Raw genomic sequence first — 26,506 nt, forward strand, 5'->3', positions numbered from 1 at the left:
ACGAGAGCCACGGTCTGACGGCGTCTCCCACGGCACAGCCGGAGCGTGGACAGGACGCGCGTTCTGTGGCCTCACGCCTGACACACGCGGTGCAGAGACCCCTCCCCCCACTCGGACAGCCACGTCCACAAACACGTCAGCCCAGGCTGGGCCGGGCGGCCGGGCGGGGCCAGAGCGAGGACTGGGAGGGGCCGGGCGGCCGGAAGCTCCAGACTTTCTCGCACTTATTTCTGTGCAACTTCCTATGAATTTATAATTGTTTTCAAATAAAAAGTAAAAAAAAAAAAAGACTACTTATTATTTTAAGAAAGGTAGTAAAAGGACATTTACAGATGAATAAAAATCATAAGGCTTTACCACCGAGAAATCTTCTCTCAAAAATGATTTCTAGGCCGGGCGTGGTGGCTCACGCCTGTAATCCTAGCACTTTGGGAGGCCGAGGCGGGCGGATTGCTCAAGGTCAGGAGTTTGAAACCAGCCTGAGCGAGACCCCGTCTCTACCAAAAATAGAAAGAAATTAATTGACCAACTAAAAATATATATACAAAAAATTAGCTGGGCATGGTGGTGCATGCCTGTAGTCCCAGCTACTCGGGAGGCTGAGGCAGTAGGATCGCTGAGCCCCGGAGATTGAGGTTGCTGTGAGCCAGGCTGACGCCACGGCACTCACTCTAGCCTGGGCAACAAAGTGAGACTCTGTCTCAAAAAAAAAAAAAAAAAAAAAAAAAAAAAAAAAATGATTTCTAAAGGACGCAAATCAAGAAAATATGTGGTGGCCCGTGCCTGTCACCCTGGCACTTTGGGAGGCCAAGGCAGGAGGATCCCTTGAGGCCAGGATTGGAGGCTGCAGTGAGCTGAGATCGTGCCGCTGAGCTCCAGCCTGAGCGACAAAGAACGGACTGTGAAACCACTCAAGAACGGAACTCCTTACGACGTAAGGGGATCAGGAAGGAATGGAAACACCAGCTAGCACCTGCATTGCGCCACTCACTTAAAATTTATTCCATGAAAAGAACACTGAACCTAAAAATACTTTTCCATAAAGGTGACACCAATTTTTAAATGAACAGAAGATCAGTCAAATCTTGCAGAGAAGAGAGATAAGAGGAACACCTGGGCCGGGCGCGGTGGCTCACGACTGTCATCCCAGCACTCTGGGAGGCTGAGGCGGGAGGATCGCTCGAGGTCAGGAGTTCGAGGCCAGCCTGAGCAAGAGCGAGACCCCGTCTCTGCTAAAAATAGAAAGAAATTATCTGGACAACTAAAAAAATACATACATATACATATATAAAAATAGCCAGGCATGGTGGTGCATGCCTGTAGTCCCAGCTACTCGGGAGGCTGAGGCAGCAGGATTGCTTGAGCCCAGGAGTTGGAGGTTGCTGTGAGCTAGGCTGACGCCACAGCACTGTAGCCAGGGCAACAATGCCAGACTATGTCTCAAACAAAAAAAAAAGAACTTTGCAGATGCTCCCTGCAGACGTGAATGGCCACAGGACACTCAGGGATCTGCCTGGTCCCACTCTCTGCTGCCCCCTGTCTACCTGGGAAGGGATTCTGGGAGCCAGGTGTGAGATGCACCTGTCTGAGCCCAGTGCCCAGAGCCAGGTGTGAGATGCACCTGTCTGAGCCTAATGCCCAGAGCTAGGTGTGAGATGCACCTGTCTGAGCCCAGTACCCAGAGCCAGGTGTCAGATGCACCTGTCTGAGCCTAGTGCCCAGAGCCAGGTGTGAGATGCATCTGTCTGAACCTAATGCCCTGGAGCCAGGTGTGAGATGCACCTGTCTGAGCCTAGTGCCCAGAGCCAGGTGTGAGATGCACCTGTCTGAGCCTAGTGACCAGAGCCAGGTGTGAGATGCACCTGTCTGAGCCTAGTGACCAGAGCCAGGTGTGAGATGCATCTGTCTGAACCTAGTGCCCTGGAGCCAGGTGTGAGATGCACCTGTCTGAGCCCAGGGCCCGGAGCCAGGTGTGAGATGCACTTGTCTGAGCCTAGTGACCAGACCCAGGTGTCAGATGCACCTATCTGAGCCCAGTGCCCAGAGCCAGGTGTGAGGTGCACTTGTCTGAGCCTAGTGCCCAAAGCCAGGTGTCAGATGCACCTGTCTGAGCCTAGTGCCCAAAGCCAGGTGTCAGATGCACCTGTCTGAGCCTAGTGCCCAAAGCCAGGTGTCAGATGCACCTGTCTGAGCCTAGTGCCCGGAGCCAGATGTGAGATGCACCTGTCTGAGCCTAGTGCCCGGAGCCAGATGTGAGATGCACCTGTCTGAGCCTAGTGCCCAAAGCCAGATGTGAGATGCACCTGTCTGAGCCTAGTGCCCGGAGCCAGGTGTGAGATGCACTTGTCTGAGCCTAGTGCCCAAAGCCAGGTGTCAGATGCACCTATCTGAGCCCAGTGCCCAGAGCCAGGTGTGAGATGCACTTGTCTGAGCCTAGTGCCCAGAGCCAGGTGTGAGATGCACCTGTCTGAGCCTAGTGCCCAGAGCCAGGTGTGAGATGCACCTGTCTGAACCTAGTGCCCTGGAGCCAGGTGTGAGATGCACCTGTCTGAGCCCAGGGCCCGGAGCCAGGTGTGAGATGCACTTGTCTGAGCCTAGTGCCCAAAGCCAGGTGTCAGATGCACCTATCTGAGCCCAGAGCCCAGAGCCAGGTGTGAGATGCACTTGTCTGAGCCTAGTGCCCAGAGCCAGGTGTGAGATGCACCTGTCTGAGCCTAGTGCCTGGAGCCAGGTGTGAGATGCACCTGTCTGAACCTAGTGCCCTGGAGCCAGGTGTGAGATGCACCTGTCTGAGCCCAGGGCCCGGAGCCAGGTGTGAGATGCACTTGTCTGAGCCTAGTGACCAAAGCCAGGTGTCAGATGCACCTATCTGAGCCCAGAGCCCAGAGCCAGGTGTGAGATGCACTTGTCTGAGCCTAGTGCCCAGAGCCAGGTGTGAGATGCACCTGTCTGAGCCTAGTGCCTGGAGCCAGGTGTGAGATGCACCTGTCTGAACCTAGTGCCCTGGAGCCAGGTGTGAGATGCACCTGTCTGAGCCCAGGGCCCGGAGCCAGGTGTGAGATGCACTTGTCTGAGCCTAGTGCCCAAAGCCAGGTGTCAGATGCACCTATCTGAGCCCAGAGCCCAGAGCCAGGTGTGAGATGCACCTGTCTGCACCCAGTGCCCTGGCGGGAGTGGCCCAGGCCCTCAACGTGCTGCTGGTCCCATCCAGCAGCTACTTCCCAGGAAAGCCAGGGGTCGGGGTCTAGAGGAGCGGGCTGGTGGGGCCAGACCCCGGGCCACCCCGACCGCAGCCAGGGACACTCGCGGACACAGCCCAGCCTGGGCTCATCAGCGCTGTGGCTTCCTGTCTCTTCGATGAGCCCTGCGGGGCCACCTTACCCTCTCACCTGCAGTGGGGGGGCGGGGGTCAGAGTGTGATTTGCAGGGGGGCTGGAACTGTGGGCCGAGGCTCGAGAAGGCTCAGCAGGTCCTGGGCAAGCGGCCTCAGCGGGGGCCGTCTGCCTCGTCCAGCTGAGCGCTGCGTGCTTCTGACGCCGGGCTGAGGCCAGACCCGGGAAGCGTGACCAGGAGGCCTCCGCTCCCTGCCTCCCTCCGGCTCTCTCGCCCCCCCCCCCCGCCTGCAGGGCGGCTGCTCCGGGGGACCCCAGGAGCCTGTGCCGGGCGGAGCCTTTGCACCCATGACCCTCAGGGGTCACCCCGTCAGCGGGAGACACTGGGGTGGAGCTGGCGCGCCCAGCCCAGGCCGTGTGGCGGGGTGGGCCGGAGGGGACCGGGGCTCTGGCTGTGTTGGGGGCACAGCCCGATACCCCCCCTCCAGCCTCTCGACACCCTCCCACCAAGGGAACACCCCGGAAAGGGGCGTGTGCCCGGCACTCACGTCATTGAAGTGCTTGGTGGTCTTCATGATGTACGGGGTCCTCTCGTTCTTCTCCAGCTTCATCCAGCCCTGCCCGAAAAACTCCCTGCATGGGGGGGACGGGGTGGGGAGGTGAGGCTCGGCCTCCCGACCTCGGCGCTGCGTGGTTTCTTTGCGTTTCGAGGCTGTCGTTTCTGGGGAAGGAACTTTCTGGGGAGGAAGGGGCTTTGGGCACAGCCTGTCCCTCTCGGGGCCTCAGTTTCCCCCTCTGTAAAGTGAGAGGAGAACAGCTCTCTCCTCGAGGGGGTAGGCGGGGCCGAGATGGACGAGGTGCGGGAGGCTCGGCACAAGCCGTGAGGTGCGGTGGGCACGCCGGGTCCTGGCGTGACCCCGCCTTCCGGCAGGAGAGCTAACTCGCATCTCAGCCGCCCTGCATGGCGGCTCTGCAGAACGGGGAGGCCGGGAAGGAGCCGGGACGACAGGGTCGCGGAGGCTGCCGGCCCCGCCGCTGGGGCGTGTTCCGGGGACGACCCGGTGGGAAGCCGGACCCCCAGGCGGGGCCGGACCCCCAGGGGCCCGGGCGGCGTCCTGTGGCCGCCAAGGGGACGTGGAATGTGCTAGAAAACACACCGGCCTCTCCCGGGAGCACGCCAGGGACGACGGCTGTTCCCACACCCGGGAGAGGGGGCGGCCTCCAAAATGCCGCTGCCCGCGCAGGTGAACACGGCAAGAGCGTGTCGCGGCCTCGGGTCGCGGTTTCCACATCGGGAAACCGCCGTGGGCAAATCGTCGGGAGTTCGGAGGCGGGTCTGGCTGCTAGGACGTCGCCTCGGCTTTGCGTGTGTGGTGAGGACCGACGGCAGCCTCGGGGACGGCCGCGCAGCATGACAGGCCGTGCTTGCAGACACCACGCGTGTGCTGCTGCGTGGAGGGCCCGGGTGCGCAGTCGCCCAAGTGGCGTCGTCCCCACCAACGCACGGACGCCCGTCCACAAGCCGGAGCCGGCAGCGCCGGCCTCGCTCCTCCCAGGTCCAGACCCGCCCCAGAGCTGCTCCTGGGGTTGCGCCACCCACCCACCCACAACACACACACGCATGCACGCGTACACACATACACGCACACATGTGCACCTGCTCCCACATGCACACGTGCACACAGAACACCCTCTCTACGCCTCCAGAACAGGAGCTCTGAGTGACAGATGCTTCCAGAAAGGTGTGTGCGTGCATGTGTGTGCATGTGTGTGCGTGTGTGCCTGTGTCCACGTGTATATGTGTGTATGTGTGCGTGTGTCTGTATGTGTGCACACGTGTATGTGTGTGCCTATGCATGTGTGTGCACACACCTGGGCATGTGCAGTCATGTGTGCAGGTGTGTATGCATGTGTGTACGTGTGTGCCTATGTCTGTGTGCACGTCTGTGTGCATATGTGTGCCTATGCATGTGTGTGCGCACACCTGAGCATGTGCAGTCATGTGTGCAGGTGTGTATCCATGTGTGTACGTGTGCATGTGTGTGCCTGTCTGTGCGCATGTGTGCACATGCATGCATGTCTGGGTGGATGTCTGTTTGCATGTGTGTGCACATGTGCGTGTGTGCAGTCATGTGTGCATGTGTACGTGTGCACATGCATGCGTGTATGAGCACACATGTGCATACACGTGTGTGCAGGTGTGCCTGCATGTGTGCACGTGTGTACGTGTGCATGTGCGCACGTGTGCATGCGTGTGGCTGAGGTGAGGCGGGCCGTCAGAGCAGGAAGGGAACAGGGCTCCTCCCTCGTCTGTCCGACCCCCGTGCTCCCGCCCCACGCGAGGACGGTCCCCCGGCCCTCCACGCCCACTTCCCGGGCTCCGGGGCCCTGGCGAGCCGGCGCCACTCACTCGTAGGGGATCCTCCTGAAGACCAGGTGGTCCAGCAGGGTCAGCTGCTCCGCGATCTCCAGGGCCGAGTGGCTCTCGAAGGGCTCGGGCCTGACGCCGTCCGCCTGGGGGGAGGTGGCACGGTCGGCACACGGCGCGGCCTCCGCTCTCCGGCCTCTCGCCGGGCCTCCGCTGGGAGTCTGGGGGTGGGGGCGGCTGGGGCGTGACGAGGGCGGTGGGGATGGTGTGGGGGGGGAGCCGGGCCCCCGTTGCTCCCCACACGTGTGTGTGCACTCAGGAGGGCGGCTGGACACCGTCACTACACGGGAGCCACCACCGCCACGCACGGCGGGGAGGGGACAGTGGAGGTCCAGAGGTCCGTGACGGGCCCGAGTGCTGAGCGGCCACAGCTGGCAGGGCTGGAGCCCCGGCGGCTGACCCTGGCCGGCCCCGGTCACTCCCGGCAGGCCCTGCGGCCACAGCGGGCTCGGCACAGCTTCCGTGTAGCACTTGTGGGCAGGTGCCTCCCGGGCGTGGCTGGCTCCTGGGCCGCCGCTCCTGTCCTGTGTCCGGGGACAGCTGTGGGGCCTCAGTCCCGTCGCCACGCCCCCCGCAGCCCCGGGGTATGCCGTGGGCACCGCCTTAGCGGGCGTCCACCACCGCGCCCTGTGGCCAGAGGGAACCCTCAGGGAGACAGCAGCCAGGCACGGCCGTGCCCACGCGGGGACACGGCAGGCTGGCGTGCTGGGTGCCAAGGCCTCCCTGGGGGTCTGCGTGTCCGGGGAGGGGACAGGTGGGCGGGGACAGCCTTGCCGGCCTGGGAGGAGCCTGTGTCCACCAACAGGACGAGAATCCTGCCCCACCCCCGACTCGATGCCATTGGCCACGTGGCAGGGGCGTGGCCGGCCCGTCACGCGTGGCAGCGTGGGCTCCGGAAGCCACCGCCCCGCGCCCCTGTGACTTGTGCTTCTGTCACGTCCACGCTGGCCTGCCCAGGAGGCACCGTCCGCACGGGTCACAGGGAAGCGGGCCACGCTCGGCCAGGCGTCCCCTCCCGCCCGTGCAGACAGGCCCCGAGGCCGCGTGGCCAGGCCCTGGCCAGACACAAAGACCAGAAAGCACAGGTCCTGCCCACGGGAGCTGAGGACACAGGGTTCCGGGTCACGTGCGTGGGGCAGGGCGTGCGTGGGGCGGGGGGCGGGGGGGGGAAGGAGCCTGTGTGTGCCGGGGCTGCCTCGGTTTCCTGGCAGAGCCGCCCGGGCAGCAGAGAGCGAGCACAGGCGCCAGGGGCAGGCGCAGGGGCGTGGGGACGGGGACGCAGGGTGTTCGGGGACATGGGGGGTGAGAGGCCGGGCAAGGACCCTGCGTGGGGTTTCCTGTGTACGCAGGAGGGGCTGCGTGAATAAATGTGGGCGGCGGCCTTCCCTCCCTCGAGGCCCCGCTGTGCCGGCTGCCAGCATGGTGACTGCCAGGGGCGAGCCAGGGCGGGTGTGGCCGATCCCTGCTCCTCCCGCCCCCTTGGGTGTGACCTGGGGGGAGGGGACCCTGGGGCCGGTGGGGACCCACTTCCCTGGGCTTTGAAAAACCCACAGCAGGCCAGGCGCGGTGGCTCACGCCTGTAAAATCCTAACACTCTAGGAGGCCAAGGCGGGAGGATCGCTCAAGGTCAGGAGTTTGAGACCAGCCTGAGCAAGAGCGAGACCCCGTCTCTACCAAAAAATAGAAAGAAATTAATCGGCCAACTAAAAATATATAGAAAAAGTTAGCCGGGCGTGGTGGTGCATGCCCGTAGTCCCAGCTACTCAGGAGGCTGAAGCAGGAGGATCACTTGAGCCCAGGAGTTTGAGGTTGCTGTGAGCGAGGCTGATGCCACAGACTCTAGCCCGGGCAACAGAGTGAGACTCTGTCTCAAAAAAAAATAAAAAGAAATAAAAGAAAAAAATAGAAAACCGGTGCCGTGAGGCCCCACAAGGGCTCTGGGGGCAGAAGAGGGCAGCTCAGTGGCTCTTTGTTCTAGAAGAGCCTCCGGCCGCTCAGGAAGGGACAAGGGCCCTCAAGCCGCCAAGGGGCAAACATTCCCGGAGGGACCCTCGTCTGGAGGAAGTGGGGCCGCTGCCCGGGCAGTGAGGTGCCCCGGGGCTGCCCCGGGTCGGGGTGGCTGGGGCTGCTGCCCCCGGGTGCCTCGCTGGGAAGGGGTCCTGGCGGGGAGGACAGGGAGGGGGCCAAGAATGCGGAGTCCTAAGTCCTCCCGGCTGAGCCCCGGGCCACAGTCCCCAGGTCTGGGGAGGTCAGAGCCGGTCTGGCCGCGGTGCAGGGCGGCTGGCAGTGGCGTTCTGGGGGGGAGCGTATCCCCACCCCGGGAAAGAGCGCCCAAGCCAGGCAACACGAAGAGTACGGAGGCTGTCGTCCCTGTGCCCTGTGGGGAGTGACGTCCCCAGCTCATGCCCCCCACCTGCCACCACTCCTGGGCAGGTGGGGCCGGAAGGTGCCGCGAGCTCTTGCTTTGGCGGGCAGACCCCAGGGTGAGTGCGGCTCTCCACCGCCACTCTCCGGCACCTCACGTGGGCTGAGCGAGCCCCATCCCTGGCCTTGGGGCCCTCTGCGCTGGGACGGTGGCAGTCCCTGCGGCTGCGCTTGGTACCAGCGCACGGGCCCCGAGCAGCCTGGCCGCTTCCTTCCGCCCGCCCCGAGAGACAGCAAGAGAGAGCACGGGGGACAAGGGCAGTGACGGGGACAGAGACGGGGACAGACACGTGGAGTCCTCGCCCCAGCACCCGGCAGTGTGGCCTCAGCTGCCCCGTGCACAGGCTCAACCGATTGGAGATCGAAGATATTCCGGGGGGGAAAAAATTCCACAAAGTTCCAAAAAGCAAAACTCGAATTTGCCACGCACGGCCTCGAACCCGAGCAGGTGGGGGCCGCGTGGGGGTCACTGGTAATCCAGAGGTGATGAGTACACGGGAGGGTGCGAGCAGGTCACGTGCAAATACCGTGCACTTGTGCACCTGCCGGTTTTGGCACCTGAAGGAGGAGGGAGCCTCCCTGGACATGGAGACCACGGGGCTTGGGGACGAGCTTTTGTTTATTTTTTTTGAGACAGAGTCTCGCTCTGTTGCCCAGGCCAGAGTGAGTGCCGTGGCATCAGCCTAGCTCACAGCAACCTCACACTCCTGGGCTCAAGTGATCCTCCTGCCTCAGCCTCCCGAGTAGCTGGAACTACAGGCATGCGCCACCATGCCCGGCTGATTTTTTCTATATATTTTTAGTTGGCCAATTAATTTCTTTCTATTTATAGTAGAGACGGGGTCTCGCTCTTGCTCAGGCTGGTCTCAAACTCCTGACCTCGAGCAATCCACCCGCCTCGGCCTCCCAGGGGACAAGCTTTTGTGGACGGATTTGAGGTGAGGCCACGGGGTTGGGGCCTGGCCCAACAGGACTGGGGGGTCCTTAGAAAAAGGGGGCATTTGGGCCGGACGCAGTGGCTCACGCCTGTCATCCCAGCACTCTGGGAGGCCGAGGCGGGAGGATCGCTCAAGGTCAGGAGTTTGAAACCAGCCTGAGCAACAGCGAGACCCCGTCTCTACTAAAAATAGAAAGAAATTAATTGGCCAACTAAAAAATATATAGAAAAAATGAGCCGGGCATGGTGGCGCATGCCTGTAGTCCCAGCTACTCGGGAGGCTGAGGCAGGAGGATCGCTTGAGCCCAGGAGTTTGAGGTTGCTATGAGCTAGGCTGATGCCACGGCACTCACTCTAGTCCGGGCAACAGAGTGAGACTCTGTCTCAAAAAAAAAAGGAGAGGAGGACATTTGGACGCAGGGACAGACACGCACGGAGGGAAGATGGTGCAGACCTGCAGGGCGGGCACTGCCACACGGCCACGGAGGCGGCCACCTGCCCGGGGCCACCGGTGCTGGAGGAGGCCAGCAGGGACCCTCCCCGGGGCCGTCAGTGGGAGCGGGGTGCAGCCAGCACCCTCATTTCCCGCTCTGCCCGCTGGGCTGGGAGAGGACAAATTCCGTCACTGGAGCCGCCCTGTTGGTGGCACTTTGTCAAGGCAGCCACGGGAAGTGGGCACAGGTGGTGGCCGTGCCGGGCGGGGGTCCCGGGTGTGTGTGGGGGGGAGGGCAGCCCCGCTCACCATCTGCACAATCTCCTCCAGCGTGATCTGGCTGTCACCGGGGTCCTCCTGGGTCAGGGTCCTGGGGAGGAGGGGGAAGGTGAGCCCCCGCTCCTCCCGAGAAGACCCCTGCACCCCACCAGCCCCACACGCTTGGGCTCTCAGGCCTCTCTGTGCTGGCTGGCCCCTTCTTCCTGCCGTGCTGGCCCTCTTGGCCGGACGTCCCTGCCTGTCAGGCTGCAGGCACGGGCAGCCTCACCCCTGGCACTGCTGGCTGGGGCTCCTCCTGCAGCCCCGGGACCCACACGGGCAGCCTCACCCCCTGGCACTGCTGGCTGGGGCTCCTCCTGCAGCCCCGGGACCGGCACGGGCAGCCTGACCCCCGGCACTGCTGGCTGGGGCTCCTCCTGCAGCCCCGGGACCGGCACGGGCAGCCTCACCCCCTGGCACTGCTGGCTGGGGCTCCTCCTGCAGCCCCGGGACCGGCACGGGCAGCCTGACCCCCTGGCACTGCTGGCTGGGGCTCCTCCTGCAGCCCCGGGACCGGCACGGGCAGCCTGACCCCCAGCACTGCTGGCTGGGGCTCCTCCTGCAGCCCCGGGACTGGCACGGGCAGCCTCACCCCCTGGCACTGCTGGCTGGGGTTCCTCCTGCAGCCCCGGGACTGGCACAGGCAGCCTGACCCCCTGGCACTGCTGGCTGGGGTTCCTCCTGCAGCCCCGGGACTGGCACGGGCAGCCTGACCCCCTGGCACTGCTGGCTGGGGTTCCTCCTGCAGCCCCGGGACTGGCATGGGCAGCCTCACTCCCGGCACTGCTGGCTGGGGTTCCTCCTGCAGCCCCGGGACCGGCATGGGCAGCCTCACCACCTGGCACTGCTGGCTGGGGCTCCTCCTGCAGCCCCGGGACCGGCATGGGCAGCCTCACCCCCGGCACTGCTGGCTGGGGCTCCTCCTGCAGCCCCGGGACCCGCACGGGCAGACACGCCGCCCGGCTCCTGCGTGTATGTGGAGGGAGAGGACGCAGGGGTGCTGCCCCGCAGGCCTGTCCTTGGCCAGACGGGAGGATAGCTCCATGGCTGCAGGACCCGAGGCTGCGTTGAGTGAGGGCAGAGGAGAGGGTGCCGGCCCATGCCGGGAAATGAGGGTGGACCCTCAACATAAGGCCAAAGTGCTTCCACCCACTGGGATGCCAGAGAGCCGAGCCTGGGCACTGCTCCACCCTGGCACACCCTGCCTGGTGTCCCCTGCCTTAGAGGGGCCCTGTCACCTCCATCCTGGCACACCCTGCCCGGTGTCCCCTGCCTCAGAGGGACCCTGTCACCTCCACCCTGGCACACCTGCCCGGTGTCCCCTGCCCCAGAGGGGCCCTGTCACCTCCACCTTGGCACACCCTGCCCACTGTCCCCTGCCCGAGAGGGACCCTGTCACCTCCACCCTGGCACACCCTGCCCACTGTCCCCTGCCCCAGAGGGGCCCTGTCACCTCCACCTTGGCACACCCTGCCCGGTGTCCCCTGCCCCAGAGGGGCCCTGTCACCTCCACCCTGGCACACCCTGCCCGGTGTCCCCTGCCCGAGAGGGGCCCTGTCACCTCCACCCTGGCACACCCTGCCTGGTGTCCCCTGCCCGAGAGGGGCCCTGTCACCTCCCGGCTCACCTGATGATGTTGGCGGCCGCCTTGCGCTCCTGGGTCAGGAGCTCGGGGTCATGCATCACCTCCTCCAGGAAGCTGATGACCTTGCACTTGAGCTCATCATTGGTCTCAAAGTCCTGCCGGAAGATGTCCCGGGTGATGCCGGTCCCTGTTCTCCAACTGCCGGGCAGTGGCCGGGGCCAGGCCAGAGGAGGGAGCTGCAGTCTCTGTTTCTGGCTTCCCTGCCTCAGTTTCCCTCCGCTGGCTGCGTGGCAGGAACAGCCGACTCCCAGGGCCCAGAGGATCTTAGGCGAAGGCGCCGGGCAAGGCCAGGGCTGGCACTCAGCCCCCGCACCCTGGCTGGGGCTGCACGAGCCCACCTGTGCCTGCTGCAGACAGGTGGGCAGACAGCGGCCCCGGAACGACCCTATTCCCTCTGGGGCACCCGGGCAGGTCCTTCCGGAAATACCGTATTTTCCCGAAAATAAGACCTACCCATAAAATAAGCCCTAGAGGGATGTCTAAGCATGTGCGCCATAGAAGCCCCACCCCGAAAATCAGCCCTAGTGACGGGCGTGGCTGCGCAGCATCTGCACAACCCGTGCGTGTCGTCGGAGCGGGAAAGAAGATGAGCAGCCCTTCTCGTCTGCCCCGTCGTGACAGCTACTGTCCCAGAGGTGACCGGAAAGGTGCGGGCAGCCCCACCAACAAGGTCGGCTCCCCCTGTCGGGTCCCGGCCATCCTGTGCATGCTGCAAGCTGAGGCTCTGAGGGGAAAATGACACGTCCCCTGAAAATAAGCCCTAGGGTGTCTTCTTGAGGGACAATAAATAGAAGGCCCTGTCTTATTTTTGAGGAGACATGGTATGGGGCGGCACAGGTGGGCCCCTGTCGGCCCTGGCTCCCTCTGCCCGGGAGGACCCGCCCACCTGCGAGTGCTTGGAGACCCAGTGGCGCAGCACGTTCAGGACGCGGTTGGTGGCCGCCCTGCGGATCACAAACTCCTTGTCTCCGTTCCTCTGGTCGGGCGGGAACCCTGGCGGCGCAGGGCAGAGGGGACAGAGGACACGTGAGCGGAAGAAACCGTGCGTGACCCCGGTCTGGGATCCGGCCGAGCTGGGCTGGTCCTGGCGCCCACGGCAGGGCGGAACCCCAGCTTCGGAGCCGTAGCGCAGACACCACGCGCTCCCTGTGGGCGCGGTCCACGCCTGCCTCCCCCGCGTGTTCCAGCCGTCAGGGCCTCCCCAACGGGGCGCAGGGCCACGCGGCCTCCCCAGGGACCGACCAGAGCTCTGGGGGGGGGCCCACTCCAGCCCGGCAGGGGGTCCCCAAGGCTGCTGGAGGAAGAGTTTGGGGTGCGGTGGGTGGCAGACCGAGGGCAGGGCGTGGCCGGAGACGTGGCCGCTCTCAGAGCGAGCGGTGGAGTGGGGGGACTTTGTCCCACGCGGTGGCCCTGGCCGCAGTTTGGGGTTCAGGCCTGCGTGTGACTGGCGCCCCCACCAGCACAGGGACATGGGGGACCCGGCCCCTCTGCAGTGGGAGGGGTGCCAAGGCGACAGTGACAGCGTGGGTAGGTGGGGCGGGGAGGGGGTGTGGGTGTGGCTGGGAGGGGGGTGGGTGGGGCGGGGAGGGGGTGGGTGGGGCCAGGAGGGGTGTGGGTGGGGCCAGGAGGGGGGGTGGGGGAGGAGGGGGGTGTGGCCGGGAGGGGGGTGGGTGGGTTGGGGAGGGGGGTGGGTGTGGCCAGGAGGGGGTGGGTCGAGGAGGGGGTGTGGGTGGGGCAGGGAGGGGGTGGGTGGGGGAGGGGGTGTGGGTGGGGCCGGGAGATGGGTGGGTGGGTTGGGGAGGGGGTGTGGGTGTGGCCAGGAGGGGGTGGGTTGAGGAGGGGGTGTGGGTGGGGCCGAGAGGGGTGTGGGTGGGGCCGGGAGGGGGGTGGGGCTGGGAGGGGGGGTGGGGCAGGGAGGGGTTGTGGGTGGGGCCGAGAGGGGTGTGGGTGGGGCAGGGAGGGGGGTGGGCGGTGCTACCAGGAGGTGCCTGTGCGTTGGCGGGCGCCCGCCCTAGACACCCGCGGCAGGTCCTCAGGGTGACCTGCCATCATGCGCCACGGGGGGTGGGGTAGGGAGGGGCATGGGTGGGTGGGGGAGGGGGATGGGGAGGGGGTGGGTGGGGTGGGGTGGGGTGGGGAGGGGGGTGGGTGGGAGGTGCTACCAGGACCCGCCTGCGCGTTGGCGGCGCCCTGGACACCCGGCGGCAGGTCCTCGGGGTCACCTGCCGTCACCTGCCACAGCGAGGCTGCCCTCGGACGGCCCGCGCCACGCACCTGCGCTGGCCAGCGACATGCGCCGGTACTTCTCCTTGTTGGGGCCGCCCTCGTTGGCTCCCGCGGTGGCGATGGCGAAGGCGGAGGCGGCCGACAAGGCACTGCGGTTGCTGTCCAGCTCGCGGCAGGAGGTCATGACCACGCCGTTGTTGTAGGAGAACAGCGGGAGCTCTGCGGGCGCGACGCACGAAGGCGCTCAGCCCGCCCCGGCCCGGGCTGCGAGCGAGCCCAGGTGCAGCGAACAGGTGACCCGGCCGAGGCCTGACACCCGCCCGCAGTGCCCACCGACAGGTCAAGACAGGGCACGGCGGGTCGCAGAGAGAGCACTGCACTGGGAGTCCATCCACCCTGCTGAAATTCCCCCGAACCCTTCCTCACTGTGTGACCTTGGGTAAGTTGCTTAACCTCTCTGAGTCTCAGTGATCCCCTCTGGGTAACAGGGGCAATGCCTACTCAGGAGGTGGATACACAGATTACAGGAGATAAGTAGAGGCAAGGACTTTGTGTTTGATGAAAAGCTGTATAAATGCTATGGAATATCATTGCTATTAATGACAGATTTTTTTTTTTGAGACAGAGTCTCACTCTGTTGCCCGGGCTAGAGTGCCGTGGCGTCAGCCGCTCACAGCAACCTCAAACTCCTGGGCTCAAGCGATCCTCCTGCCTCAGCCTCCCGAGTAGCTGGGACTACAGGCATGCGCCACCATGCCCGGATAATTTTTTCTATATATTTTTAGTTGGCCAATTAATTTCTATTTTATAGTAGTGAAGGGGTCTCGCTCTTGCTCAGGCTGGTTTTGAATTCCAGACCTTGAGCGATCCTCCCGCCTCAGCCTCCCAGAGTGCTGGGATTACAGGCGTGAGCCACCGCGCCCGGACTGATAGATTTTCTTTTTTTGGTAGTGGTAATCACGGCATAAACGACTCCGGGAGCCTTCAGTTTCCTCCTGCGAGTCTCTGGAGAGCAGCCCGCACTCAGGACACAGCGTTGGCACTCGCGCCGCGAGGCACAAATAATTCACCCGAAAGACGCAAAGCTCAATTCTGAAACCCGGCTCTGCGCAGGGCGGTTCTGCGCGTCTGAGACGCTGCGAGGCGGCCGCAGCGCTCGGGGCAGTTTCTCTCTGAGGCCGGGGACCCGCCACCCACCCGGTTTCTTCTGAGGGCCGGGGCCGTGGGACCCGGGGCGCAGCGGCCCCTCGAGCGCGGAGCGGGACGGCGGCGCCAGGAGCGCAGGGGCGCGATGGGACCCGAACCCCAGCACAGCTTCACCAGGACCCTCCCGGACCAGGGTCCGAGCTGTCGGGGTAGCGTCACGCCGCGCAGGGTCACTTCCCTCCCTGGGGACCGGCCCTTGTGCCGCGTTGCGGGTGGCGCGAGGGCCTGGCACGGAGCCACGCGGGGCCCCAGCAAAACGCCACCGGCACAGCGGGGCGCCCGGGGACGCGCCCCAAGTGCCCGCCCCACTGCGCGCCCGAGCGGGGCTCAGTGCGTGGGCGACGGCGGGACCCACCCAGCGCGGCCCCGGCACCCACATGCGCTCGGGGTCCCGAGACCTCAGAGTGGCCGCTGCTCTCTGGGGTCACCCCCGCGGCGTGCCGGGGACACCCCTCCTGCTTCTACTCGATGCGCCCCAGCCCTCCCCGGCGTCGGGGACCCACCTGAAGAGTTTTTGCTTCTGACGGACTTTGGTGTCGTGGGGGACTTGGTGGGTGACGTTTCAGCATCACCGTCGTCACTCTGGTTTTGATCGGTGTCCGATTCTTCCCTCACGGAGACTTCTGAGCCTGGGTGGAAGAAAGGGAATTAATTTTATTTTTCTCTTTATTTTACTCACCGATTTTAAAATTCTACGCCTATAATTTTCCGACGCCCGAACAGAACAAATCTGGGCTGTGCAGACGGAAGGAAGCGTAAAGGCTCTCTTTGCTGCAGGACTTATCAGAACCTTTCACGGCTAATTAATGCCCAGGGTGGCTTTTGCCCTGCGGGGGGCTTCTCAGACCTTAACGGAAGTACCTGGCGTCCTTGCTAGAAACACAAGACCTCTGTCCCCAGCCTGGGGGGCGGGGGGCACGAGGAGCAGCCCGAGGCCCCCGCTGGGGGTGGGGAGGTTGAGGCCGGAGCGGCTGCGCCCCGCACGTCCACTCACTCGGCTTGCCGGGCGCCGCGGGGTCCTCGGGCTTCTCAGGCGCGGCGTCGCCCTCGTCGGGAATCTTGCTGGCGAAGCCGCCGGACACGTAGAGTTTGCTGGTGTCCAGCGCGGCCTTGCCGAAGGGCGACATGGCCGAGTAGACGCCGGCGTAGCCGTTGGAGCTGCAGCTGAGCGCGGCCAGGTCCAGCGCCTTCCCGCCCGTGATGATGGGGATGTTCAGCGAGAGCTTGCGCCGGCGGCTGGGCGACGACGTCTTGGCGAGGGACAGCGGCGGCGGCGAGGAGAACTTGCGCGTGGCGCGGGGGGACTTGGGGGGCTCCCCGTACAGGAGCTTGTTGTTCTGGCCGCTGGCGAACAGCAGCTCCAGCGACCTGCGCGGGGGGGAGGGGGGGAGCGGGACGGGACGGTCGTGGGGAGGCCGGTGGCCTGTGTCCGGCGGGGCGCAGGGGCGCAGCCGGGGCGCCCCGTTCCCTGGAGCTGAGCCTCCGCGCAGAGTGGACAGTGGCGCAGGGCCGAGGGTAGGAACGGCGCGTGTTCTGCCCACAGGGGTTTGCGCAGGGACTTTGGGGGTTCGGCCGCAGCATCTGACCCGAAGTGCTAGAGCCCCCCCCAACCTGCAGCTTGAGAGACCCCTCCCACCCCACGCAGGCCCCTCCCACCTGCGCACGCTGACCGCGTCCTCCGCGGATGGGGAAGCTGAGCCCGGGCACAGGGAGTGGCGCATGTAACGTCTCCCACACTAAACCCGCGTCCCTACATCCCCCCACGGCCTCGCGTGCAGACTTGGGGGGCATGATCTGAAAGTGGGGTGTCCCAGCAGCCTGGGTCCCGCCCGCTTCCGGCAGGGCCCACCCGCCTCGGAGCCCGGCAGGAGATAGAAGATACGTCCTCACAGCGCAAACCACGCCCCGCGCTGCGCCCCACGTCCCCCACGCTCTGTGCTCCTCACGGGCAGGCTTGCTCCTGGGGGGCAGGCAGTGCGCACCCCAGCACCCCAGCTCCTCCCGGGCCCCCGGCTGCCCCCGCTGCAGAGCTCGGCCTCCCTCAGTCCGGCAGGTGTGTGTGTGTTGGGGGTGGGGCGGGGCGGGGCGCAGGCACCTGGCGGGGATGGCGCTGATGGGCTTCTTGTAGATGGTGATGAGCTTGTCCAGCACCACCACGGCGGTGGTGAAGACGCGGTAGGAGTGCAGGAAGGTGTTGAGGAAGTCGATGCTCAGGAAGCGCAGGTCGGTCAGCCGCTCGAGCAGCCGCTCCACGCTGGCGTAGCGGATCTGCAGCACCTTGCAGGAGTTCATGGTCTTGCTGAAGCGGATGTCCACGTCGTCGCAGTACAGGGAGGCGTCGGACCTGGGCGGGAGGGCGCAGAGGTGTCAAGGGCCTGAGGGTGTCCGAGCCCCTGGCGTCCTTCCCCCAGGTGGCTCTCTGAGGTGTCACCGTGTCCCGTAGGTGGCACCAGCAGCCAAGGACAAGGGGGGCTCGAGGGGACATTGGAAGAAGGGGCTGCAACCGCCTCTTCCCAACACCCCGAAACCCGGAGTTAGAGAACCCTCTGTTCTAGAACCAGTACGAGAAACACCGGAGAAAGATCACACACTAAACACCGTGTGAGGCTGGGCACGCAGTGGCTCACGCCTGTCATCCCGGCACTCTGGGAGGCCGAGGCGGGAGGATCGCTCAAGGTCAGGAGTTCAAGACCAGCCTGAGCAAGAGCGAGACCCCGTCTCTGCTAAAAATAGAAAGAAATTAATTGGACAACTAAAAATATATAGAAAAAATTAGCCGGGCATGGTGCCGCATGCCTGTAGTCCCAGCTACCCGGGAGGCTGAGGCAGGAGGATCCCTTGAGCCCAGGAGTTTTTTTTTTTTTTTTTTAATTAATTAATTAATTTTTTAATTTCGGCATATTATGGTGGTACAGATGTTAAGGTTTCAATAAATGCCCATTTCCCCCCCCCAAGTCTGAGTCTCCATCATGACCATCCCCCAGATGGTGCACATCTCACTCATTATGTATGTATATACCCGCCCCCCTCCCCCCTCCCACCTGCCCAGTACCCAATTAATGTAGTACCTATGTGACCACTTAGGTGCTGTTCAGTTAATACCAGTTTGCTGGAGAATATATCTGGTGCTTGTTTTTCCATTCTTGGGAAACTTCACTTAATAGTATGGGTTCCAGCTCTAACCAGGAAAATATAAGATGTGCTATATCACCATTGTTTCTTAGAGCTGAATAGTACTCCATGGTATACATATACCACATTTTATTAATCCACTCTTGGATTGATGGGCACTTGGGCTGTTTCCACAGCCTTGCAATTATGAATTGTGCTGCTATAAACATTCGAGTGCAGGTGTCTTTTTTGTAGAGCGTCATTGGATCTTTTGGGTAGATGCCCAGCAATGGGATTGCTGGATCAAATGGTAGATTCACTTGTATCACTTTAAGGTATCTCCATATTGCTTTCCACAGAGGTTGAACTAGTTTGCAGTCCCACCAGCAGTGTAGGAGTGTTCCTCTCTCTCCGCAACCACGTCAGCATTTATTGTTTGGAGACTTTTTGATAAAGGCCATTCTCACTGGGGTTAAGTGATATCTCAGTGTGGTTTTGATTTGCATTTTCCTGATGATTAGAGATGTTGAGCATTTTTTCATATGTTTGTTGGCCATTCTTCTTGAACCCAGGAGTCTGAGGTTGCTGTGAGCGAGGCTGATGCCATGGCACTCACTCTAGCCCGGGCAACACAGTGAGACTCCGTCTCAAAAAAACAACATGAAAAGACAACAAAAAAACCCCCGCGGTGTCAGCACGCCGCCGGGTCACAAGACAGACAGGAACTCCGTTCACAGAACCGAGCACGCAACGTTCACGCAGCGGCATCCCGCACAGCCCGGCGCCCGCCCGCTGACACCCGGGGGACCAGGACGTGGCTTTGGACCCGCTTGGGGCTGCCGGGAGTGGAGGACAGTTTGCCGGGTGCCGCCGGCCGGAGCCCGGGCTGAGCCTGGTCTGCACCGCGCATGTCTTCCCGGCCTCGAGGGTGCGAGCTCGTGGGCAGCGGCCTCCCCAGCATCGTGGGGACCCAGTGCCTGGAAGGCGGCCACACCACGGCCCCTGCTGGTGGTCAAGCCATGGCCACGGCGCAGCGGTGGGTTTGCACACTCTGGACGCCGAGTCTTTGCCAGACGCTCTGCTTTTCGTTTCACGCCAAGAATTGGGGTCAAATCTCGTGCTCACTCCATTTGCTTCTTTTTTTTTTTTTTTGCACTTATTCCTTGCACGCTGAAGACTGTATCTTTTTTTTTTTTTTTTTTCTTTGAGACAGAGTCTCAGTCTGTTGCCCCGGCTAGAGTGAGTGCCGTGGCGTCAGCCTCGCTCACAGCAACCTCCAACTCCTGGGCTCAAGCGATCCTCCTGCCTCAGCCTCCCGAGTAGCTGGGACTACAGGCATGCACCACCATGCCCGACTAACTTTTTCTATATATATATATATTTTCAGTTGGTCAATTAATTTCTTTCTATTTTTGGTAGCGACGGGGTCTCGCTCTTTCTCTGGCTGGTCTCGAACTCCTGGGCTCAAGCCATCCTCCCGCCTCGGCCTCCCGACTGATGCTATATTTTAAATAGCCTGATACAAAAATAATCCGCGTGTGCACGACAAATAAACCATCACAAAACCAAGCCAAAGCGATCATCCAGATACACATTAACTCAAAACAAACAAGCAAACATCAAAAAAAAAAAACCCAAAAGATGAACCCCAGCATCTTGGAGCCCCAGTGGCCAGCCCGTCCCCCTGTCCTGGCCGTCCCCCTGTCCTGGCCGTCCCCTTGCCCTGGCCATCCTCGTGTCCTGGCCATCCCCCTGTCCTGGCCGTCCCCGTGTCCTGGCCATCCCCCTGTCCCGGCCGTCCCCCTGTCCTGGCCGTCCCCGTGTCCTGGCCGTCCCACTGTCCTGGCCGTCCCCCTGTCCTGGCCGTCCCACTGTCCTGGCCGTCCCCCTGTCCTGGCGGTCCGCGTGTTCTAGTCGTCCCCGTGTCCTGGCCGTCCCCGTGTGGCCTCTGTCTCCGGGACTCGGCCTGGCTGGGGGACAGGAGCACGTACTTGATCATCTGGGGCACGGTGACCTTGGAGTTCTCCTCGAATGCGTTCATCATGAGCCCGTTGCAGCGGATGTTGTCCACACACTGGAACCAGAGAGAGGACGGGGTCAGGCTTGTCCCTCCCTCCTGTCACCGGGCCACCAGGAGCTTGCCTGCCCGGCACACGGCCCCCACGCTTCCAGCGAGAGCCGGCTGGGTCAGGGTGAGGCCGGGCAGCTCCAGCAGGGGAAGGCTGGGCTGGCGTGTGACAGAGCGAAGCGCGGAGAGGCCTGCGCCGTGGGCCCGAGGGGCAGAGTCTTTGCGGGACGGTGGTCGGGCACCTTCCTGGGGGCCCCCGGCCCTCTAGTCTCGGCCTCCTCCCAGCCAGACCAGACCACCGCCACAGTCCTGGCAGGGCAGGGCAGGGCGTCCTCTGGGTTCAGTCCGAGGTTGGGTCCCGGCTGCGGGACCCTGGGGGGCTCACGTGACCCACTTGCGTGTGAGCCTCCCTGTTTGCAAATCGGGGACACGCCTGCCTGGCCTGGCCGGGCTGCATTCGGCACGAATGCCCTGCTGCTGCCCCTGAGGGCCGGCCCAAGGACCCGACCAGGTCCACAGGGTCTGCGACCCTCCCCTGGGGGGCCGCACGCAGGCCTGTCCCGCTGCAAAGGGCCTCCCGGCGCTGTCCCTGCCCCGGCCCTGCCCCGGCCCTGCCCTGGCGCTGTCCCTGCCCCGGCCCTGCCCCGGCCCTGCCCTGTCCATGCCCTGGCCCTGCCCTGTCCCTGCCCTGGCCCCGTCCCTGCCTTGGCGCTGTCCCTGCCCCGGCCCTGCCCTGTCCCTGCCCTGGCCCTGTCCCTGTCCCTGCCCTGGCCCTGTCCCTGCCCTGGCGCTGTCCCTGCCCTGGCCCTGTCCCTGTCCCTGCCCTGGCCCTGTCCCTGCCCTGTCCCTGTCCCTGCCCTGTCCCTGGCCCTGCCCTGTCCCTGGCCCTGCCCTGTCCCTGCCCCGGCCCCGTCCCTGCCCTGGCCCCGTCCCTGCCCCGGCCCTGTCCCTGCCCCTGCCCTGTCCCTGTCCCTGCCCTGGCCCTGTCCCTGCCCCTTCCCTGTCCCTGTCCCTGCCCTGGCCCTGTCCCTGTCCCTGCCCCGGCCCTGTCCCTGCCCTGGCGTTGTCCCTGTCCGGGCGCTGTCCCTGCCCTGGCGCTGGGACGGTTTCCAGATTAGAAACCCGCACGTGTGGGGGACTGCTGGCGGGCGGGGAATGGATGATTGGACATTTCACTCAGCTCTCACAAAATGCAAAACCCACATTGTTATTTTTTTTTTTTTTTTTTGAGACAGAGTCTCACTCTGTTGCCCAGACTAGAGTGCCGTGGTGTCAGCCTCCCTCACAGCAACCTCAGTCTCCTGGGCTCAAGCGATCCTCCTGCCTCAGCCTCCCGAGTAGCTGGGACTACAGACACGCACCACCATGCCCGGCTAATTTTTTGTATATATATTTTTAGTTGGCCAATTAATTTCTTTCTATTTTTAGTAGAGACGGGGTGTCGCTCTTGCTCAGGCTGGTTTCAAACTCCTGACCTCTAGCGATCCTCGCGCGTTGGCCTCCCAGAGTGCTGGGATCACAGGCGTGAGCCACCGCGCCCGGCCCCAAATTCACATTTTGCTTTGAATAAAAACCACCCACACAAACAAAAATAAGGCTCTTCTCTGGGGGCGGGGGGGAGCTGCCCTGTGTCCTCCCCCCGCCCCGCCCGGCCCTGGGTCCATGTTCCTGCCGTGGGAGGGTTCCTCCTTGCATGGGCGGGGGGGGGGGGCTCCGGGGCACATGACGGACGGGGTCTCCAGGATTTGGGGAGTGTGGGCTGCAGAAAGGGGGTGTCACCGTCCCTGGGAGGTGGCAGCCGAGAGCCGGCCTGGCGGGGGTGGGCCAAGGCCAGGCCCCAAAGTAGGAGCCCCCCAGGGGACGGTTTCTCTGTGTGCGTCTCCAACCCCCCGGCCTGCCACTCCCAGCAGGCCCACGGAGAAGAGGCCCGGCCCCGCCAGCCCAGGCGAGAAGGGCCCACCTGCTTTGGGGGGGGCCGCCCACCTGGCTGATGTCGCTGGTCCAGGCCGCCTTCTCCTGCCGGGACGAGGCCACCAGGATGACCGTGAAGGGCGGCGAGTCCTTGGGCTCCACGCCGATCTTGAAGTCCAGGTGGTCCACGTCCTGGCCGGCTCCCTTGGCTTCCGGGAGAGACGGGCGCGGGCGGGGTGAGCGCGGCCCCTCCCGGTCGGAGACCCTCGCGGCCCCGCCCCGCCCCCCATGCATGAGGATGAGCGAGGGAGGGGAGCTCGCTATGACCTGGGGACCCCCAAACCCACAGCGCCAGCCGGACGGGCCTGGAGCAGCTCAGTCGGGACCGCTAAGGCGGGTCGGGGTCACTGCCGGGCCAGGGGTTCCTTCTCTGGAGGCCAGCCTCCCGTGTGGGGACAGGGGCTCCCTCTCTGGAGGCCCAGCCTCCCGTGTTGGGACAGGGCCCCCTCTCTGGAGGCCAGCCTCCCGTGTGGGGACAGGGCCCCTTCTCTGGAGGCCAGCCTCCCGTGTGGGGATAGGGACTCCTTCTCTGGAGGCCAGCCTCCCGTGTGGGGACAGGGGCTCCTCTCTGAGGCCCAGCCTCCCGTGTGGGGACAGGGGCTCCTTCTCTGGAGGCCAGCCTCCCGTGTCGGGACAGGGGCTCCTCTCTGAGGCCCAGCCTCCCGTGTGGGGACAGGGGCTCCCTCTCTGGAGGCCAGCCTCCCGTGTCGGGACAGGGGCTCCCTCTCTGGAGGCCAGCCTCCCGTGTCGGGACAGGGGCTCCTCTCTGAGGCCCAGCCTCCCGTGTGGGGACAGGGACTCCTTCTCTGGAGGCCAGCCTTCCGTGTCGGGACAGGGGCTCCCTCTCTGGAGGCCAGCCTCCCGTGTGGGGACAGGGGCCCCTTTTCTGGAGGCCAGCCTCCCGTGCCCAGGTGAGGGGCCCCCACCCCGAGCACCTTCCTCCCTCCCGGCAAAGCCCCCCAGGCCCAGCCGTGGGGAGAGCGTGTGTAAATCCGTGTGCGGCCCCACGCGGGCACACGGCAGCCGTGCGCTCACCCTCCTCCTCTGTGCTCTCGGCCTCCTCCAGCAGTGTGCAGTCGATGAGCGAGATCACCCCGTTCTGCAAGACAGCCGCCGCGTTGGGCGGGCAGGGCAGGGGCGGTGAGGGGCTCCAGGACGGAATGGGGTAGAGGACAGCGCCACGCATGCACATACGTGTGCGTGTGTCACGAGCCGGCTGGGCATTTTGCTTTGTAAGTTGGAGGGTTTTATCTCCGCACGAGAAGCCCAGTGGAGCGGGCCGGTGGGCTGTGCAGGCTGCGGCTCCACAGCGGGGTGCTGCCCATGCACCTGCACGCCCGCACACAGACACACACGCACACACACGCACACAGACACACAGACACACACACACAGACACACACACACACGCACATGCATACACGCACCAGTACACACACACAGACACACATGCACCAGTACACACACAGACACACACACAAATAGACACACAGACACACACCAATACACACGAATACACACACAGACACACACGAATACACACACAGACACACACACAATATACACTCCAATACACACACACACATGCACCCCAATACATACACATACACCAACACACAGACACAAACAGACACACCAATATACACACACAGACACACACAATACACACACGCCAATACACACACACTAATACACACAGACACACACCTTTTGGGGGTTTGCTCAGACCCCTGGGGGCCTGGACACCTCCCCTCCCACAATTGCTCGGGTGGGAAATCAGTCAGACCCTGTCTGTTCACCTGCCAGGTACCTGCCTGTGTGCATGTGCCTGTGTGTGCATGTGCCTGTGTATGTATGTGCGCGTGTGCATGCACATGTATGCATGCACGTGTGTACACGTGTACGTATACCTGTATGCGTGTGTGCGTGTCCCCAGCACCTGCCCCCGTGCCGCGGCCCTCACCTTGGTCAGGTGCAGCTTCCCGCCCGAGCCGCGGGTGCAGACGATGAGGTGCTTGGAGAACAGGAAGCACTGCCGCTCGCCCTCCTTCCTCAGCGACAGCGACCCCAGGCGCCCGCGCGTGATCTTGCCCTTCTCGGACATGGGCACCTGGATCAGGGAGCCTGCGGGAGGTCGGAGGCTGAGCCGCCCCTCCGGGCGCCCCTGCCGGGCGGGCGCGAGGGAGACGCCGGGGGCGGGACGGGCGCCCAGAGAAGCCCCACCGGGCCGGGCGCGTGTGGCGAGGATGAGGATGAAGGCTGGGCTGGGGGGCTGGCGGGGTTTTCACGGCCGCAGAGCCCAGGGCGGGAGGAGGGCCCGCAGGTCGGTCCACAGAGGAGGCCGCGCGGGCACGTGAGCAGGAGCTGAGCTTCCCGCAGTGCGTGGAGCCTGAATGTGTGTGTGCACGTGTGTGCGTGAGCACGTATGTGCACGGCGTGTGTTCACGTGCTTGTGTGCATGTGTGCACGAGCAAGTGTGCCTGTGTGCATGTGTGTGCATGCATGTGCATGTGCACGTGCGTGTGTGCACGTGCGAGTGCATGTGTGTACGTGTGTGCATGCATGTGCATGTGCGTGTGTACACGTGTGTGTGCATGTGCGTGGCATCCCTGAGTGGGACATCGGTCCCTGGGCCGCAGAGGGTCCCCCGGGGCTGGGCCTCCCCGAACCCGCCCCGGGCGCCGCGGCGGAAGGCGGCAAAGGCCTCCTACCACGAGGGCCGCGCGGCCCCAGGGCGGAGGCCCCGAGCAAGGCCGGAGGGCGGCCGGCGCCCAGCGTGTCTGTCCCCTCCCCCATGGCCCCCCCCCCAGGACGGGTCAGAGTTTACTGGACGCGGGACAGACACGCCAAGGCCACCTGGGCAAGGCCCTGTCTACACTGCAGAGAAGGAACCTGGGAAACCAGCAACGGCCCGTGCCTGCCTGTGTAGACGCTGCTGTGGGCACACGGCGCAGGGCGGGGCGGGGGGCAGGGGTGGGGGCGCCGGGGCGGGGCGGGGACAGGCGGGGCGGGGCCGGGGCTGGGGTGGAGGTGGGGCCTGGGTGGGGGCGGGGACAGAGGCGGGGCAGGGGCGGGGCCGGGATGGAGGCGGGGTGGGGCGGGGCCGGAGGTGGGGCGGGGCTGGGGCCAGGGCGGGGCCGGAGGCGGGGCCGGGGTGGGGGCAGGGCGGGGCCGGGGCAGGGATGGAGGCGGGGTGGGCCGGGGTCAGAGGCAGGGCGGGGCGGGGCCGGGGCTGAGGTAGGGAGGGAGGCGGGGCCTGGGTGGGGGTGGGGGCGGAGGCGGGGTGGGGGCGGGGCCTGGATGGAGGTGGGGCGGGGCCGGAGGCGGTGCTGGGGCAGGGCCGGAGGCGGGGCCTGGGTGGGGGCGGGGTGGGGCCGGGGCTGAGGTGGGGACGGAGGCGGGGCCTGGGTGGGGGCAGGGCGGGGCCTGGGTAGGGGCGGGGGCGGAGGCGGGGGCGGGGCTGGGATGGAGGCGGGGCCGGAGGCGGTGCTGGGGCGGGGCTGGAGGCGGGGCCGGGGTGGGGCTGGGGTGGGGGCGGGTCGGGGGCGGGGCGGGGCCTGCCTTGCCGCACGAAGGTCTGGCTGGTGTCCAGCAGGATCTCGCAGCCCTCGGTGATCATGCGCTCGATGGCCAGGTTCTTGCGGATGTTCTCCGTCTCGCTGACCTCGTCGTGCATCACCCTGCGGGACGGGACGGGCGCTGCTGCCGCCGCGGCTGACCCCGGGAGGGGGCTCTCGCGGGAGGCAGGTCAGGGGCTCCACGCGCATCTAGAACCCCGGGGTGACCCCAGCCCCCCACAGCCAGGCGCGGGAAGCCGCTGCCAGGCAGCTCGGGCCAACGCCGTGCAGGACGTTCCCACGTGTTCCGGGACTGCACAGGCGTGTGCAGCGGCACGTCAGGAACGTCGTAAGCTACGATTACACCGACACGGTTGATGAAGCCTCCACTGTTGGTGTGAACTCTGGGAATTTTACCTGAGACCCTACTTCTCAGGAATCACCACTGTTACCCATCCAGTAAGAAACAAAAATGATGTCATTTTGACTTGTTTTTTTTTGAGCTCAAATGATCCTCCCAGCCGGGCGCGGTGGCTCACGCCTGTCATCCCAGCACTCTGGGAGGCCGAGGCGGGAGGATCGCTCAAGGTCAGGAGTTCAAAACCAGCCTGAGCAAGAGTGAGACCCCGCCTCTACTAAAAAATAATAGAAAGAAATTAATTGGCAAACTAATATGTATAGAAAAAATTAGCCGGGCATGGTGGCGCATGCCTGTAGCCCCAGCTACTCGGGAGGCTGAGGCAGGAGGATTGGTTGAGCCCAGGAGATTGAGGTTTCTGTGAGCGAGGCTGACGCCACGGCACTCACTCTAGCCTGGGAGACACAGTGAGACTCTGTCTCAAAACTAAAA

The 26,506-nt window shown here is 64.3% G+C and overlaps 1 protein-coding gene across 1 annotated transcript in view; it reads right to left on the minus strand.

Annotated features, from left to right (window-relative positions):
• RASGRF1 (Ras protein specific guanine nucleotide releasing factor 1) overlaps positions 1–26,506 on the minus strand; it is a 94,962-nt gene that overhangs the window by 17,848 nt on the left and 50,608 nt on the right. Inside the window, exons 9-22 of the mRNA XM_076004684.1 lie at positions 25,661–25,779; positions 24,063–24,223; positions 23,135–23,198; positions 22,112–22,248; positions 20,052–20,134; positions 17,045–17,293; positions 15,944–16,317; positions 15,453–15,578; positions 13,792–13,962; positions 12,404–12,510; positions 11,500–11,612; positions 9,864–9,924; positions 5,743–5,846; positions 3,881–3,965 (exon numbers count right to left, since the gene is read on the minus strand). Of these exons, the coding sequence (XP_075860799.1) occupies positions 3,881–3,965; positions 5,743–5,846; positions 9,864–9,924; positions 11,500–11,612; positions 12,404–12,510; positions 13,792–13,962; positions 15,453–15,578; positions 15,944–16,317; positions 17,045–17,293; positions 20,052–20,134; positions 22,112–22,248; positions 23,135–23,198; positions 24,063–24,223; positions 25,661–25,779 (1,954 nt within the window). The remainder of the gene's footprint in view (positions 1–3,880; positions 3,966–5,742; positions 5,847–9,863; positions 9,925–11,499; positions 11,613–12,403; positions 12,511–13,791; positions 13,963–15,452; positions 15,579–15,943; positions 16,318–17,044; positions 17,294–20,051; positions 20,135–22,111; positions 22,249–23,134; positions 23,199–24,062; positions 24,224–25,660; positions 25,780–26,506) is intronic.

The sequence above is a fragment of the Microcebus murinus genome, chromosome 7 (assembly GCF_040939455.1).
Source record: "Microcebus murinus isolate Inina chromosome 7, M.murinus_Inina_mat1.0, whole genome shotgun sequence".
NCBI classification, from domain to species: Eukaryota; Metazoa; Chordata; class Mammalia; order Primates; family Cheirogaleidae; genus Microcebus; species Microcebus murinus.